The sequence below is a fragment of the Hetaerina americana genome, unplaced genomic scaffold (genome assembly GCF_022747635.1).
Source record: "Hetaerina americana unplaced genomic scaffold, ioHetAmer1.1.p SCAF_6, whole genome shotgun sequence".
In the NCBI taxonomy this organism is placed as follows: Eukaryota; Metazoa; Arthropoda; class Insecta; order Odonata; family Calopterygidae; genus Hetaerina; species Hetaerina americana.
The window spans coordinates 51331409-51344192 of NW_027287205.1; the positions used below are offsets into that span (position 1 = coordinate 51331409).

Below are 12784 nucleotides of genomic sequence, written 5' to 3' on the forward strand. Positions count from 1 at the left end.
TGAGGAAGTACTTGGTATGGTGGGCGAAGAGAGGGGTTTGTTGGGAGCAACCCTATGGAGGCAGGAAAAGTGGATGAAGGGGGTGTTGACCGGCAGTGGGATGTTGAAGACTGTGATAGAGGGTAGAATGTTGGGCAAAAGAGGAAAGGGAAGGAACAGGATAGGGATGTTGGATGGGATGAAGGGAGGAAGAAAGTACTCAGAGATGAAGAGGGACCTGATATAGAATAGGATGATGGATTTTGCGTTTTGTTGGGAGTAATGAAATGTTTGTTGGGTAGTTGTGTCCATCCAAAAACCTACCTTAAGCGGTAGATTACCTTAAAAAAAAAAGGTGAAATTTCTGTTTCTTTGATGGAATTTGGCATCAAAACATCTGTTTTTACCAATATTTTATGGCACATTCCATCAAAGTTGATCAAGGTTAAAAATCTACAACAAATTTTTTCATGGATTTTTCTTCAATTCCCTTACTTTTCACAGTACTCCATACCAAATCAATATACCTGAAAACTTCAAGGTTTTTCATGAATATATCAGAACTGTACACAAACTGGATTCCAAACAGGAAGCTTTTAGGAAAAAATAAATTAAAGATACTATCCATCAAAAATATATTTTTCCATCTTCACATAGTAGGATCTTGCTTTACTACATAATGGGCATTATTTTTAAAACTCAATAGTGGATAAATCTACATGCATTTTGCATATTAGTGCTACAAATTAACCCATTCAAAAATAAATCACCATTTAATAGTGAAACCATATCGATTGATTAAATAAATTCAATAAATAGGTTATACATTCCCAAAATGTAGCATTTAAAAATTAAAAAAAAAATGACAAAATAAAATAAATTAAAAGAGCTGATGAGTGATGATCTCCATAATACTCACACAGTGTGCACGTTTCCATAGGAACTGGATTTTCATCTATAATGTCACTCAAACTAAAAAGTAGCAAATATTAATGTAACGCATTAAATGAATAATTATTTATAAATGCCCTTTAAAATAGAAAAAACCCCATCACCGTTAAGGAGTTGGTGCAAACTTGATATGTTGCACATTCACACAGGAAAACACATGGCCACAACCTGTACATTTTCCTCTTAAGGAAACAGTTTGTTTATCACTGGAGGCTCAAGTACCATTTGTCACTAACATCAGCGACAATCAATGTCTTTGAAACAGACACACCTTCACTGGAGCTCGTTGGCTTGAACGTGAACTCTCCCTATTGACGAAAATATAGGGATCCTCCTCAATCAAGCATGTAAGTAACTGGTGCAAAATGGGACAATATGAAAATAAATTATTTGAAACCTTTAAAGATCACTGAGCAAATTGCCAAAATATCTGAATGTTTCTTTTTTTCCTTGGGACATTAAATCTGAATGCTTGCATCTGCTTGGCTAGAATGATGATCCAGATCAGTTATTTTTTTTTGGCCACTTTACAGATCAATTAACAGACCTGCTGTATTTATATTAATTCCAACCATACACTGCTACTTTTCTTCTGCTCTTATGAATAAAATGTCAGCACTGATGTCTGATTTCCCCTCACAAGAAGGAAGGGAGGCATGTCTTGAGTCAGCGCTTCTAACCAGGCCATGTACAAGGGAGCTGACACAACACCTTTACGGGGCATCGGCAGAGTCCTGAAAAAAAGACAAAAATCAATAGTTGATATATAATCACATATTTTCGTGCAGGTGACAGTACAAAATTGATTAAATAAATATTTAAATGGCAAAAATATTTATGCAAGCTTTTCTTTTATCAGTCAGCATGACTTAAGAGAACTTGCTGGCACCTAATATGGTATTCCTCATTATTAGCCTAAGTCATTATAAATATATAATTTCCTAATTGCTAAAAAGTACCCACTTAAAAGCAATGCAGAGTCTACTGAAGCTATTAAGTTCTTAAAAAGTGTACAAACTACAGCAACCTGAACACAAAATTGCTCTTAGCTTGACCCCCAGTTACCTGAGTTTCGTGCCAACTGAGCCTAATGTTTGTTGACAAATTGACTCATTTAAAGGTGAATTATATGAATAAGTAAGCATCCTTTCCATGAGATATTCCTCACCAATGCTTTTGGAAAATATTGTTTATTAACAATTTACAGCATAACTTATTCTCATCAAACAACAATTTCATTGCGTTTGTTCATTTCATTCATCAATCCTAATGATGCTTTCAATGGAGCCACAAACACTCAGCCTTCCCAACTAAATTCCACTGCTTGATCAGAAGCCAACCAATGGATAAAATCTTTTCTGACAGGAAGATGACAAATTGTTAAATTATACTCAGCTGAATCAAAATAATTTGCAATCCCTCATCCCTTGAGGGTTAAGAGAAGTTTCCCTCAAGGACCTATTCTGGGTCCCCTACTTTTCCTTCTATACATAAACAACCTCCCAAATCATTTTATTAATGGGTCATACTATATATATGCAAATGATACAACTTACTTAACCTCTTAAAAAACCTAAACCATGCAGTAATTCAAAGTAACATTGATCATATGAATTAATGGACAGAAGATAATTTGGTATTCATGAACAGTGGGAAAACTACGTAATTCAATACTATTATTTTCACTACACAATACTACAATTTCCACTTCAAAATACTTTATTCAATACTCCTATTTATCCACTTTCATCCCTATCAAAGAAAAATTATTGTCTCCCCACTTTTAAGGATTAATAGGTCCTTACCTTAGGTCTTCTGCTGGGACAAAATTCTTGGGGATGCATATCCATGAGACTATCCTGAGAAACTCATGTCGGTAAAATAAGCTCGAAAGTTGGTATAGGCTCTAAACTACTGAGGAAAATTTAACACCTGGTTGACAATGATATAGCTACCTTAGTTTATTATGCATTCATTCATCGCCGACTGAAATATAAAAATGCTGTGGGGGTACTCATATCATTTCATGCACCTCCTTAGGCTGCAAAACTTGGCAGTCAGAATCCAGGGGATCGAGATGGTGCAGTGGCTAACGTACTGACTTCCCACGGCGAGAGCCGAAGTTCGACTCTTGGAGAAGACATTTTTCAATGGTATCCCTACTAGAGGTGCTTTTTGGAGAGCACTTTAAATTTAGTACAACACCCATCGGATGGGACTAAAAACTACAGACCCCTTGGTGCCTTTCCTTAAGAGTCGGCTGATACCGATGCCGGGTTTCTCCCTACCCTTCATCCTTTCCTGTCCATCCTTAATGGTGCAAATTGCCTGAGTTGTCGGTCACCTCCCCTAAAACTACTACTACCAGTCAGAATCCTAGGTAACATTCCAAGAGCAAAAACTTTAAAATTTAAAATTATCCCTGCAAGAGTATTTTCAATGCTATTATTGTTGTACAGCAAAACAAAGCCATTTTAAATTTGATAGCCAATGCTGATGTACATAGGCATAGCAGAAGATGGTATAATGACTCGAGGATAACTACTCACAACTCAGCTATGTTTGCTAAGAACTACTTGAAAGAATACTTGTTATAATGGTGTCAAATTCCTGAAAGAATTACCTAGAAAACTAAGGGAAATAGAAAATGTGTAGCCATTTAAATTTAATCAATTCCTGGGTGAACATCAATTCTATACTGTGGATGAATTCATGTCTCTCTCTGTTGACAAATAATTTTATTCTTATGTACATTGGAACTGCTGGTGTTTATTGTTTTCTTTTTTATTAGTGACTATCATTTGTATCCAAAATCCAAATTCATTTGCATTTGTGTCTGTCTGGAATATTTGCAAGCAATGATGTGTACCATACATGTCTCAAACATGTCTTTAAGGAACGAATGAACATCAACCATTCAATACACCAATGTCCTACTCCAATTTATCATCGAATAAGATACCATTTGCTTACATCTAACTTAAGCAATTGATAATGGTTATTAATCATCTTTAATTTTTCATTATTACGCCTTAGGACAAAACAACAAGACATCCTAATTTAACTAACTTAAAAATTACAATTTCCAGCTCAATGTCTGATCTAAAAACATGCCAGTGTGATTTATGTTTCATAGGGCCCAAGCGCCCCATGCAAAATTCCTAGGAATAGTTCTAGACGGGCGGTTGTCCTGGTGGGAGCATATATGTCACCTGGGCAAAAAACTGAATACCATTTGCTTCCTTATTAGAAGCATCAGGTTTACCGTAAAAATGGATGTCCTCATGTCAATATATTATGCAAATATCTACTCCTGTATAGTATATAGTATCCTTTTCTGGGGTTCTTCTCCGCTTGCAGACACAATATTTAAAATTCAAAAGCGAGCCGTACGGCTAATTGTCAAAGCAGAGCATAATGCTCCTTGTCGTCCATTATTCCATAAATAGAACATTCTACCTTTGCCATGTATTTATATCTATGTATTACTGGTGTACACCTTTGTAAACCTTTCAATGTATAACACAAATTGTGGTATTCACCACTATGGGACCAGGTCTAAAAATGATCTGCACCGAACTTACGTAAGAACTAGAACCACCGCACTAGGCCCTAAATCTATGGGTCTCCTTATGTTTAATAAGCTAAACGAGGACCTGAAATCCAGCACAAACATTTATCTATTTAAAAGAAAATTGAGAGCTTTTCTTCAAAGGAATTTGTTCTATTCTATTAGGAATTTCATGGAACATGAAACTTAGAATAGGCATATGTATTTACATTGTGTATTATTGTATATATTGACGTATCCTATACTATGTGTACAATTTTTTTTGTATAATGCAGTCTCTGGACAAATAAAAATTATTATTATTATTATAGGTAAGCTTATATACAGCTTGTTAAGAATCACAGCAGTATTGAAATTGATGGAAATGTGACAACACAGAAGACTGATGAAAGCAAATTGAACAGACATAGTGACAAATGAAGAAGCACTTCGAAGAGTTGATGAGGAGTGTAGCTTTTGGAGGAAACTTACAAGAAAAAGAGGGAAATAGATTGGATATGACTTGAGGCACAAAAGTTCCAGAAGATCATAATATACAGAAAAATGAATATAGTTGAAGGATTACAGAGGGGGGCCAAGGTGAACTATGATATTATAACAAGTACTGGACAAATATGGCACAAGAAGATAAGTACAAGGGAATGAAGAGATTGTTAAATGAGCAGGATATGTTAACTGTCGAGTGCTACCAAACAATCCTCAAATTGATAACCCATGATGTTGCTAATGACATTTTCACAGTGAGCTAATGAAATGTTTATTAACCTCATTAACCTTTATTCAACTTCACAAAGGACAAGCATATTCTGAATTACTTTATATACTCTATGTATACTCACATGACCACCAAATTGGCCTCCATTGAATTTTCTATCAACAGCTCCCTTAAGCGTAGATGGCGATTCGTCTTGTCTTTCATGGCTAGCAACTCTGCTTCAGTGATGGTTGCTGCGGGTAAAAGGAAACAAGTGAAGCATAACTATTACAGATAATTTTCCACTATTTGAATAGTAGATTTCCTAGCCTCTTTATGTTCATCAAACCCATAAAAAATGTTTTTAGACCAATAAATTATACAGAATAATATATGATACATGAAACTGAGTCAAAAAAAGTGTTGAAAACTGATATACAAGGCACCCACATTGTATACAGCAACCCTTTCAACATACACAGTAAACTCACGATTATCCGTGCTAATGGCTGCATGTTGAAGAGATGAATTTGAGTTTTTTTAAGCAATGGAAAGCACAATTTTTTCTATTTTTCAGCCAATTTTATAAGGGTGGAATTATAGTCTTACCAGAACAGAACTATCATCAAGTGACTAGAAGAACATGCTGTCAGAAATGTAAACCAATCATAAAACCAGGAAAAAACTAATGATTGGCCAAGGATGAATATTGACATAGGATCACTGCTATGGATTCATATTTATAAAATGATACCGATTAAAATAATGTAGTTTGCTGACAGCTAATGACTTATTGGTTGCATGGTAAACCTACATATTTGCTTGCATTGAAAGAGACTATGGCATTCCCAGGGATTATTAATGAAGGGAAACGAGAATTGGAAAGTATGGAGAGCACAAAAATGTTTAAAGTTAAACATTAAATATTAACAACTTTTAATGTTGTGATCAAAATGAAAAACTTTTAAGAAAACTGAGACTTGTCCTGGTTAAAGATAACAGTTTCAGGTTTAACTTTGTGGAATTCCTTCATGATGAGGGTAAAAAAGAAACTTATTGCGGAAGTGTAAAGTTTCTTTTTTGGTCTCATCATTGTCCAGGTTATCTAAAAACCCAGATTGGCCTCCAAAAAAATTACTGTATTCCCTGGCCCATAAGATTCAGAGGGCATTAGATGCACTGTGATTTTTCAGGTTAGAATTTATGAAAAATACTTTGATCAGACAGAAAAAAAAGTATTTTGACGTTACCATTTAATAAAAAGAAAGAATTCAGCATAGAATCCCAGAAATTCATCATCACTGAGCCACAATGCCTTTTAGTTGCCTTGTTTCCGTGTTCTGAAGTACAATTCACAAATTCAAGTTCAAATACAATAATAATTGGCAATCATCTCTCTTAAGATCCCATGAGGTAACCATCACTGAAAATTTCTACATGATGCTTAGTTTCTGGTACTATATCTGTATCATCAAAATTTGTACTAAAAGTTACCATTTTCTACAAGTATGCCTTTGTGACACACTTATTCCACTTATAGTGGAATGTCTGCAGACTGAGTTTATTGGGAGAGATACATTGTGGGTATGCATTAACAAAGGGGTGAGAGCATTCTCATTCGTCCAATGCAGATAAAATTTAAAGTTCAGCAACACCATGCCAGATGAAATGAAATGCACTACATTATACACATTAGCGATTTATCATCGAACTTTTTCAGCAAGCACTTTCAATGAAATATTAAAACTCTGTAGCTTACAGCTGACTCAAAACAAATACATTATTGAAATTTATAATAAAGGCAACTTTTTCCGTGCTCCATTCAGGAAAAAATTCTTGATATTGAATATTTTTCAAGCGAATCAGCTTGTGCTTATAGGCCAAAATTATACCAGTGTACCCTCGACTCATAAGATGCAGGCTGATTTAAGACAAAAAAGTGTGTCTTATGGGCCAGTATATATGATAATAACAAACTCTTCAATCTCACAACATGAAAAGTCATTTTACTTAGCTTTAATAATAATGTCCTTACCTGCTATATAAAGCCAGCTAGATGGCAGAGAAATTAAGCTCAAATTTACCAACACTTATTTGATGATAAATAAAAAATAACTTTTAATAAATTTATACCCATGGAATTAGCGGTAATTTAATTTTATCATAACTGCATTACGACTTAACATTTTGGCTGACTTGTAAAAGGACAGAATTTTTTTCTAAAGCTTACTTTGCCAGTTTTATAGACAGCGAGCAACTGCTATGCAATTACTATGAAACTTGCTATTCAATTCAGCAATTTGATAAATAGAGTTAGCTCAAATTTACCAACACTTATTTGATAGTGATAAATTACTAGCAATATTACTTCATTATATTTAAATTATTCATGAGACAAAGAGCTAAAAATAAGTTCATCCAATATTCAGGAATATTGAGAAATAGGTAATTCAAAATGGCTCTTGAAATGAAATAAATTTAATAATTTACCTGAATTCTCCTCGTCATCATCATTATTGCTATCTTGAACAAAATCACTGATGAGGCCATCAAAGAAAGTTTTAGTTTCCTCCTTTGGCTTCTTTGTTATATCAGGAATGACTTTAAGGACAGAGTAGTCAATGCGAAATTTGGCCAACAAACTTGCCATACTGTAAGAGACAGTGATTACATTAGTAGACAACTATATAGGGAATAAAATATATCCATAATTTCAGGAAACATCATTAATAAGATACTAACCTTCTCTGCTCAAAATCTAATTCATCCTTCTTGTTGGCAAGAGCGAATACCCTCAACTTACAGCTTGACCAATTCCTTCTTGTGCTGATTATGTAAGGCAGGAGAAGGGTGAGACCTGGGAAAATAAATGCATGCCTGTAGAAATGAAGTACCAGAAAATGACTAGTGGAAAACTAAGCCTGCAGGTTTACGCAGTGCCAAGGCTTATGCTCCTTGCAATTTAAAATCATTTGGGGGCACATTTTTTCATCACAAATCACCAGCATTCACATTCCACTCCTGAAGTTGCTTATACACCTGTTCAAATGAGCAACTTCAAGAGAGGAATATGAAAACTTCACCATATTCTGCATATGTGGTGACAATAGGCCAGGGAACTCACCTATGCAATTAACACAGTATTTTTATTTTTCTAAGCCATAAAGTTTTGATCTAATAGCCAAAGCTGACAATTTGATGCATTACTATATATTAATATATGACATAGAGTTAAATCTGAGGGCTGTGATTTGCACGAATGAGAGGGTGATTTTTTTAAATCTTACCTACATCAACATACTAGGATGCAAGAATAAGAAATGAGTTTAAGGATTCAGACTTTGAAAATTAGGATTTGGTTGAGGATACAACATATATCCATATTTGCCCGATGCTAACATAACACATTAAACATATTAAAAATTTGGATTTAATCATATGACACTATGGCTTGACATTCAAACCTTTCACTAGCGTTCCTATATAACGTCTCTGTCATCATTTCCCTCCTTGTGAAAGCTTCCTTGCCTGAAGTAATTCTTCTTATTACGCCCCTATTACTTTGACCATTTTGATCCAAAATACTTCCAAGATAGGTAAGAATTTTCATCTCATAACTCTATCATCTTGTTTCTGAACTCCTATTACATATAATGTTTAATTTAGGCGCATTCTTCCTCAAAAAAATATTATGTAGTTTTGGAGAAAGAGGAAAGCTGAGTTACGTATTAAACTTAGATTTCATAGCTAAGGCACATACAAAGAAGAAATGCTTTAGGTAAAAAAGCTTTCACATGATGGAGAGAATTGCTGACAGGGAGATTTATTATTGATCAAAATATTCCATAAGGCCCCCTCTTAGATCCACCCCTGACTACAAGATGGATTATCTATGGTATTACAACATGCACAAACAACATATAAACTGTGCACAATTTCTATCCTTGGAATCAATCGAAGCTAAGTCAAAGCTTCAGGTTTGTTCGCTATCTCTCAATCAGGCCTTCTTGGAAGGTATCTGGAAAGATGAGTCATTACTCTGATCATACCTTTATTTGGCTCCTGAACAAAGGATGAGGTCCAGCATGGAAAATGAATTCTAGATCACAGCTACCAAGCATTCACATTCATTTGCAGAGCCGCGTCAGAGTAATACACGATGATGAAGTTATTCTTCAGAATAACGTGATTATTACATGTTGACTCAATTATTTATAGATTTGTTAGGTTTATGTCCACTGTATATTGCAGCTTTAATTGCTTTACCACAACAGTTCCACCTCTTAAATAGAATGGCTACCTCAAGGAGACATTCACATTACTTAGCAAACAAATGCTTACCTCCATCATCATAGAGCCACCAGACATCTATTGTGCCCTTTCTTTGCCTCCTCTGAAACTGGGTGATGCGATGGAGTAACTCTTTTGGCAAGTCTGCTCCTCCTGGTCCCCTGCAATACAAAGAGAAGTCAAAAACTATTTCAATTCTTTCCAATGCTGATGCAAAAATGCAACAATTGCCCAAAGTAATGAAGCAGGAAATCAACTCCAGTGGTGAGTAATCACCAATGAATAAAATGAAATATGAGAAGCTTGGAGTTAATTCAAAATGTAAATCTTGAGTTGATTTAAAATGCAAACATCCACCTTTGTAGCACAATTCACTCTATTCTAATTGTAAGTTCATAATAGGTTCCATGAAGCAATGGTTACTGTAATTCTGAAGAGTTACAAAGAGGAAATAAAGACTGAGTAAAACATTTTTACAAACTTATCGAATGTATCTGTGTAACTTACCAGTGTAATCTAGGTATTCTAAGCTGCACATGAAAACCAATTCATGTCAGATTAGTTTGGCAAAATTGAGGGTCTATGAAAAACACTAGACTCTTAACCATCACTTTGCTTCTGTTCTGTGTGAAATAACTCAAAAAAGATTGAAATTTCCTTCAATGAGGACTTCCAATGACTTGGGAATATAGGGCTTATGTTACTATGGATAATTCTTCTCAGATGTTCCTTGCATTGAATATTCTATTATCTTTCAAAGGATTACAATGCTTACTTTAAATGGTCTGTCCTTGGCATCCTTTCTTCCTTTCTTTCCTTCTTTCCCCTTAAACTGTTCTTAAATACTTCAGTAATATCTTCGCGATCCGTCTCAGCTCTACCTTCCTCCACGTCACATGTCCTGCTTTCATTCCTTTGTCCTTTGCCATCTTCAGCATTGTTGCTAGGTGACTCATCTTCAATTTCCTTGTGTCTTTCAAGTCGAGGTGTTCCTGGAGATGACACATCACTCATGCTGCTAGCTGTAAAAATAGAAGCAACGCGTGTGATATACAACAATATTCACCAGTTTGGTTCATTTTACACAAGCATAATTCAGTACTTAATTATTTTCATTATATATTTTGCTTTATACACTTCAGATAACTTTAGTTTTAGTTATGCACAGTATTATGCTTGGTAAAGAGAACATGTTCTAACTTTATACTCACAATTACACAGGGATTATCACATGCATGCACAAGTGACTGCTTTACACAATGAATATTCTAATATGAATAATTATGGGGGTGATTATTTATAATTTTAACACTTCTATAGACAAAATCCATTAACATTTAAGCTTTAGCTCTGGTTCAAATTCAGGGCAGCTAATGAAATAGAGAAAATCTTCAAGAATTAATCATTTGCCTGATACAACTCTGCTAGGATTTTATGACTGAATAATGACTCTTGCAATATCAATTCTTAATGATCAGTACATACTCAGATATGGCTACATTTCATCAAAGTATGATTTCTTAGGAGAGTAGCTGTAGCTGTGATTTTTCAAATTCGAGAAATAATTCTCAAAGAAGATCACTGCTGGGAGATAGGGAGAATTTAATTTGGACAAAAATCACTTTGGAAAAAGGATATTTTCTTTCCATAACTTGACCTCATAAAAGTAATACATTCAGAAACTAATAGTAATTAATATGGAACAACAAATTGACTTTATTTTTACTAAGCTATTTAGTCTGTTGATAAAAATGGCAATTTAGCTTGAAAAGGAAAACCTAAAAGGAAATTGCCCACTTTAGTACATAGGTACCTAAATACCGGCAAATGGATTTACATGGCATTGCGGACAGTGAAACTAGTAGAGAACATTTTACACAAAAGATTATCAAACAATGGCCTATATTTAAAAATACAATTCGACGAGAAAATAATACAGGCACAAGGAATTTTGTCCAAGTCTTTCAACACTAATCAATATTTACTGTGTATCCAAACGTATGCTCAACAAATTCACTATGAAATGAAAAATGATATTATATGGGGAATACTACCTTGATCAAAAATTTCCCGGAATTTATTCAGAAAATTAAAAATACAAGTTTATTCATCTAAATCTATATTGTCCCCTTCAAAGTAATCCCCATCGACTGCAACACACTTATGCCAGCGCTTGATCCAATCCTCGAAACATTTTTTATATTTATATTTTTTTTTTCGGTTTTATATTCGGTACTTAATTTAAACTATTTATGAATAAATGAATATTTCAATATATTTATGAAGCAAATCAAAAGCAAGTAAGCATAATCACTTATAAAGTAAATGACTTTTTAAGAAGTTTTCTTCTGGGGAAATGTTATCAAGAAATCTTGAATTTAACTAGCCCAGAAAAATCCCACAAACACACTTCATCTTTCCAATATCTAAATTAATGGTTGTTAGTGGCGATTTTATGGGCATACTTTAAATAAATCGAACAAGAGAAGTAGCTTTAATTATAATAAAATCATCACAAAAAGGTCTACTGAATTTTCAACGCGTAATTACATAACTCCAACAAACAACTATCACCAAACAGAAATACCGTATAACAGAGAAATTTGCTATCACCTCAATGACTCATCAGATATCTCACATAGAATGCTGGTTAGTTACACAGTGACAAAAAATATGTATCATGCAAAATAGCTCAATATTAAGTGGTACTAACCCTCTCAACGCTCTGGCACCTCAACTTGTGTCTTTAGAAAATCTGTCACTACCATAAGCTATTTTAATGAGATTGTCAAAGTGCCCATTAGGAAAAATGATTTATTCTGGTTGCCTAAGTGAGGGAAATTATTGAAGTTAAAGTTTAAATGACAAATATATCCCTTTAGCCTCCTGCATTGATCACACCTATTCGCGGATTGCATTATTTAAAATTTATAAGTATTTTCAATTTCCCCAAATTATCTTACTTTTCAATAGTCGACAAGGACACAGTATGCACTGGGTGTATTATGAAATTATTCATTTCATATGCATTTAATGTCTTTTCATAGGCAATGCAAATGTCATATGTGTCATTATATTTCACATAGTTATGTGTCTATAAAAATTAAAAGGATATACATATGTACTTATATTTTTTCATAATTCTCTTTCATTTGCCTGTAAATGCAAAGAGACAACAAGAAAAATAATATGACTGCGGTTTGAACAAAAATACTTATCTTGAACAAAAGTTTGAACTAGTTTGAACAAAAATACATGTCTTCTGCGGCCACACAAGCACCAATTATAAAACCCAGCCT

At 34.1% G+C, this 12784-nt stretch overlaps 1 protein-coding gene across 3 annotated transcripts in view; it reads right to left on the bottom strand.

The window, feature by feature from the left end:
* Nucleotides 1-597: 597 nt before the first annotated feature.
* LOC139695416 (bumetanide-sensitive sodium-(potassium)-chloride cotransporter-like) overlaps nucleotides 598-12784 on the bottom strand; it is a 315500-nt gene continuing 303313 nt past the window's right edge. For all 3 annotated transcript variants that reach the window (XM_071594163.1, XM_071594164.1, XM_071594165.1), the window contains 6 exons: nucleotides 10261-10507; nucleotides 9537-9646; nucleotides 7938-8052; nucleotides 7686-7846; nucleotides 5341-5449; nucleotides 598-1664 (listed from right to left, as the gene is read on the bottom strand). In XM_071594163.1, coding sequence (XP_071450264.1) covers nucleotides 1529-1664; nucleotides 5341-5449; nucleotides 7686-7846; nucleotides 7938-8052; nucleotides 9537-9646; nucleotides 10261-10507 — 878 coding nt within the window. In that variant the 3' untranslated portion in view covers nucleotides 598-1528. The remainder of the gene's footprint in view (nucleotides 1665-5340; nucleotides 5450-7685; nucleotides 7847-7937; nucleotides 8053-9536; nucleotides 9647-10260; nucleotides 10508-12784) is intronic.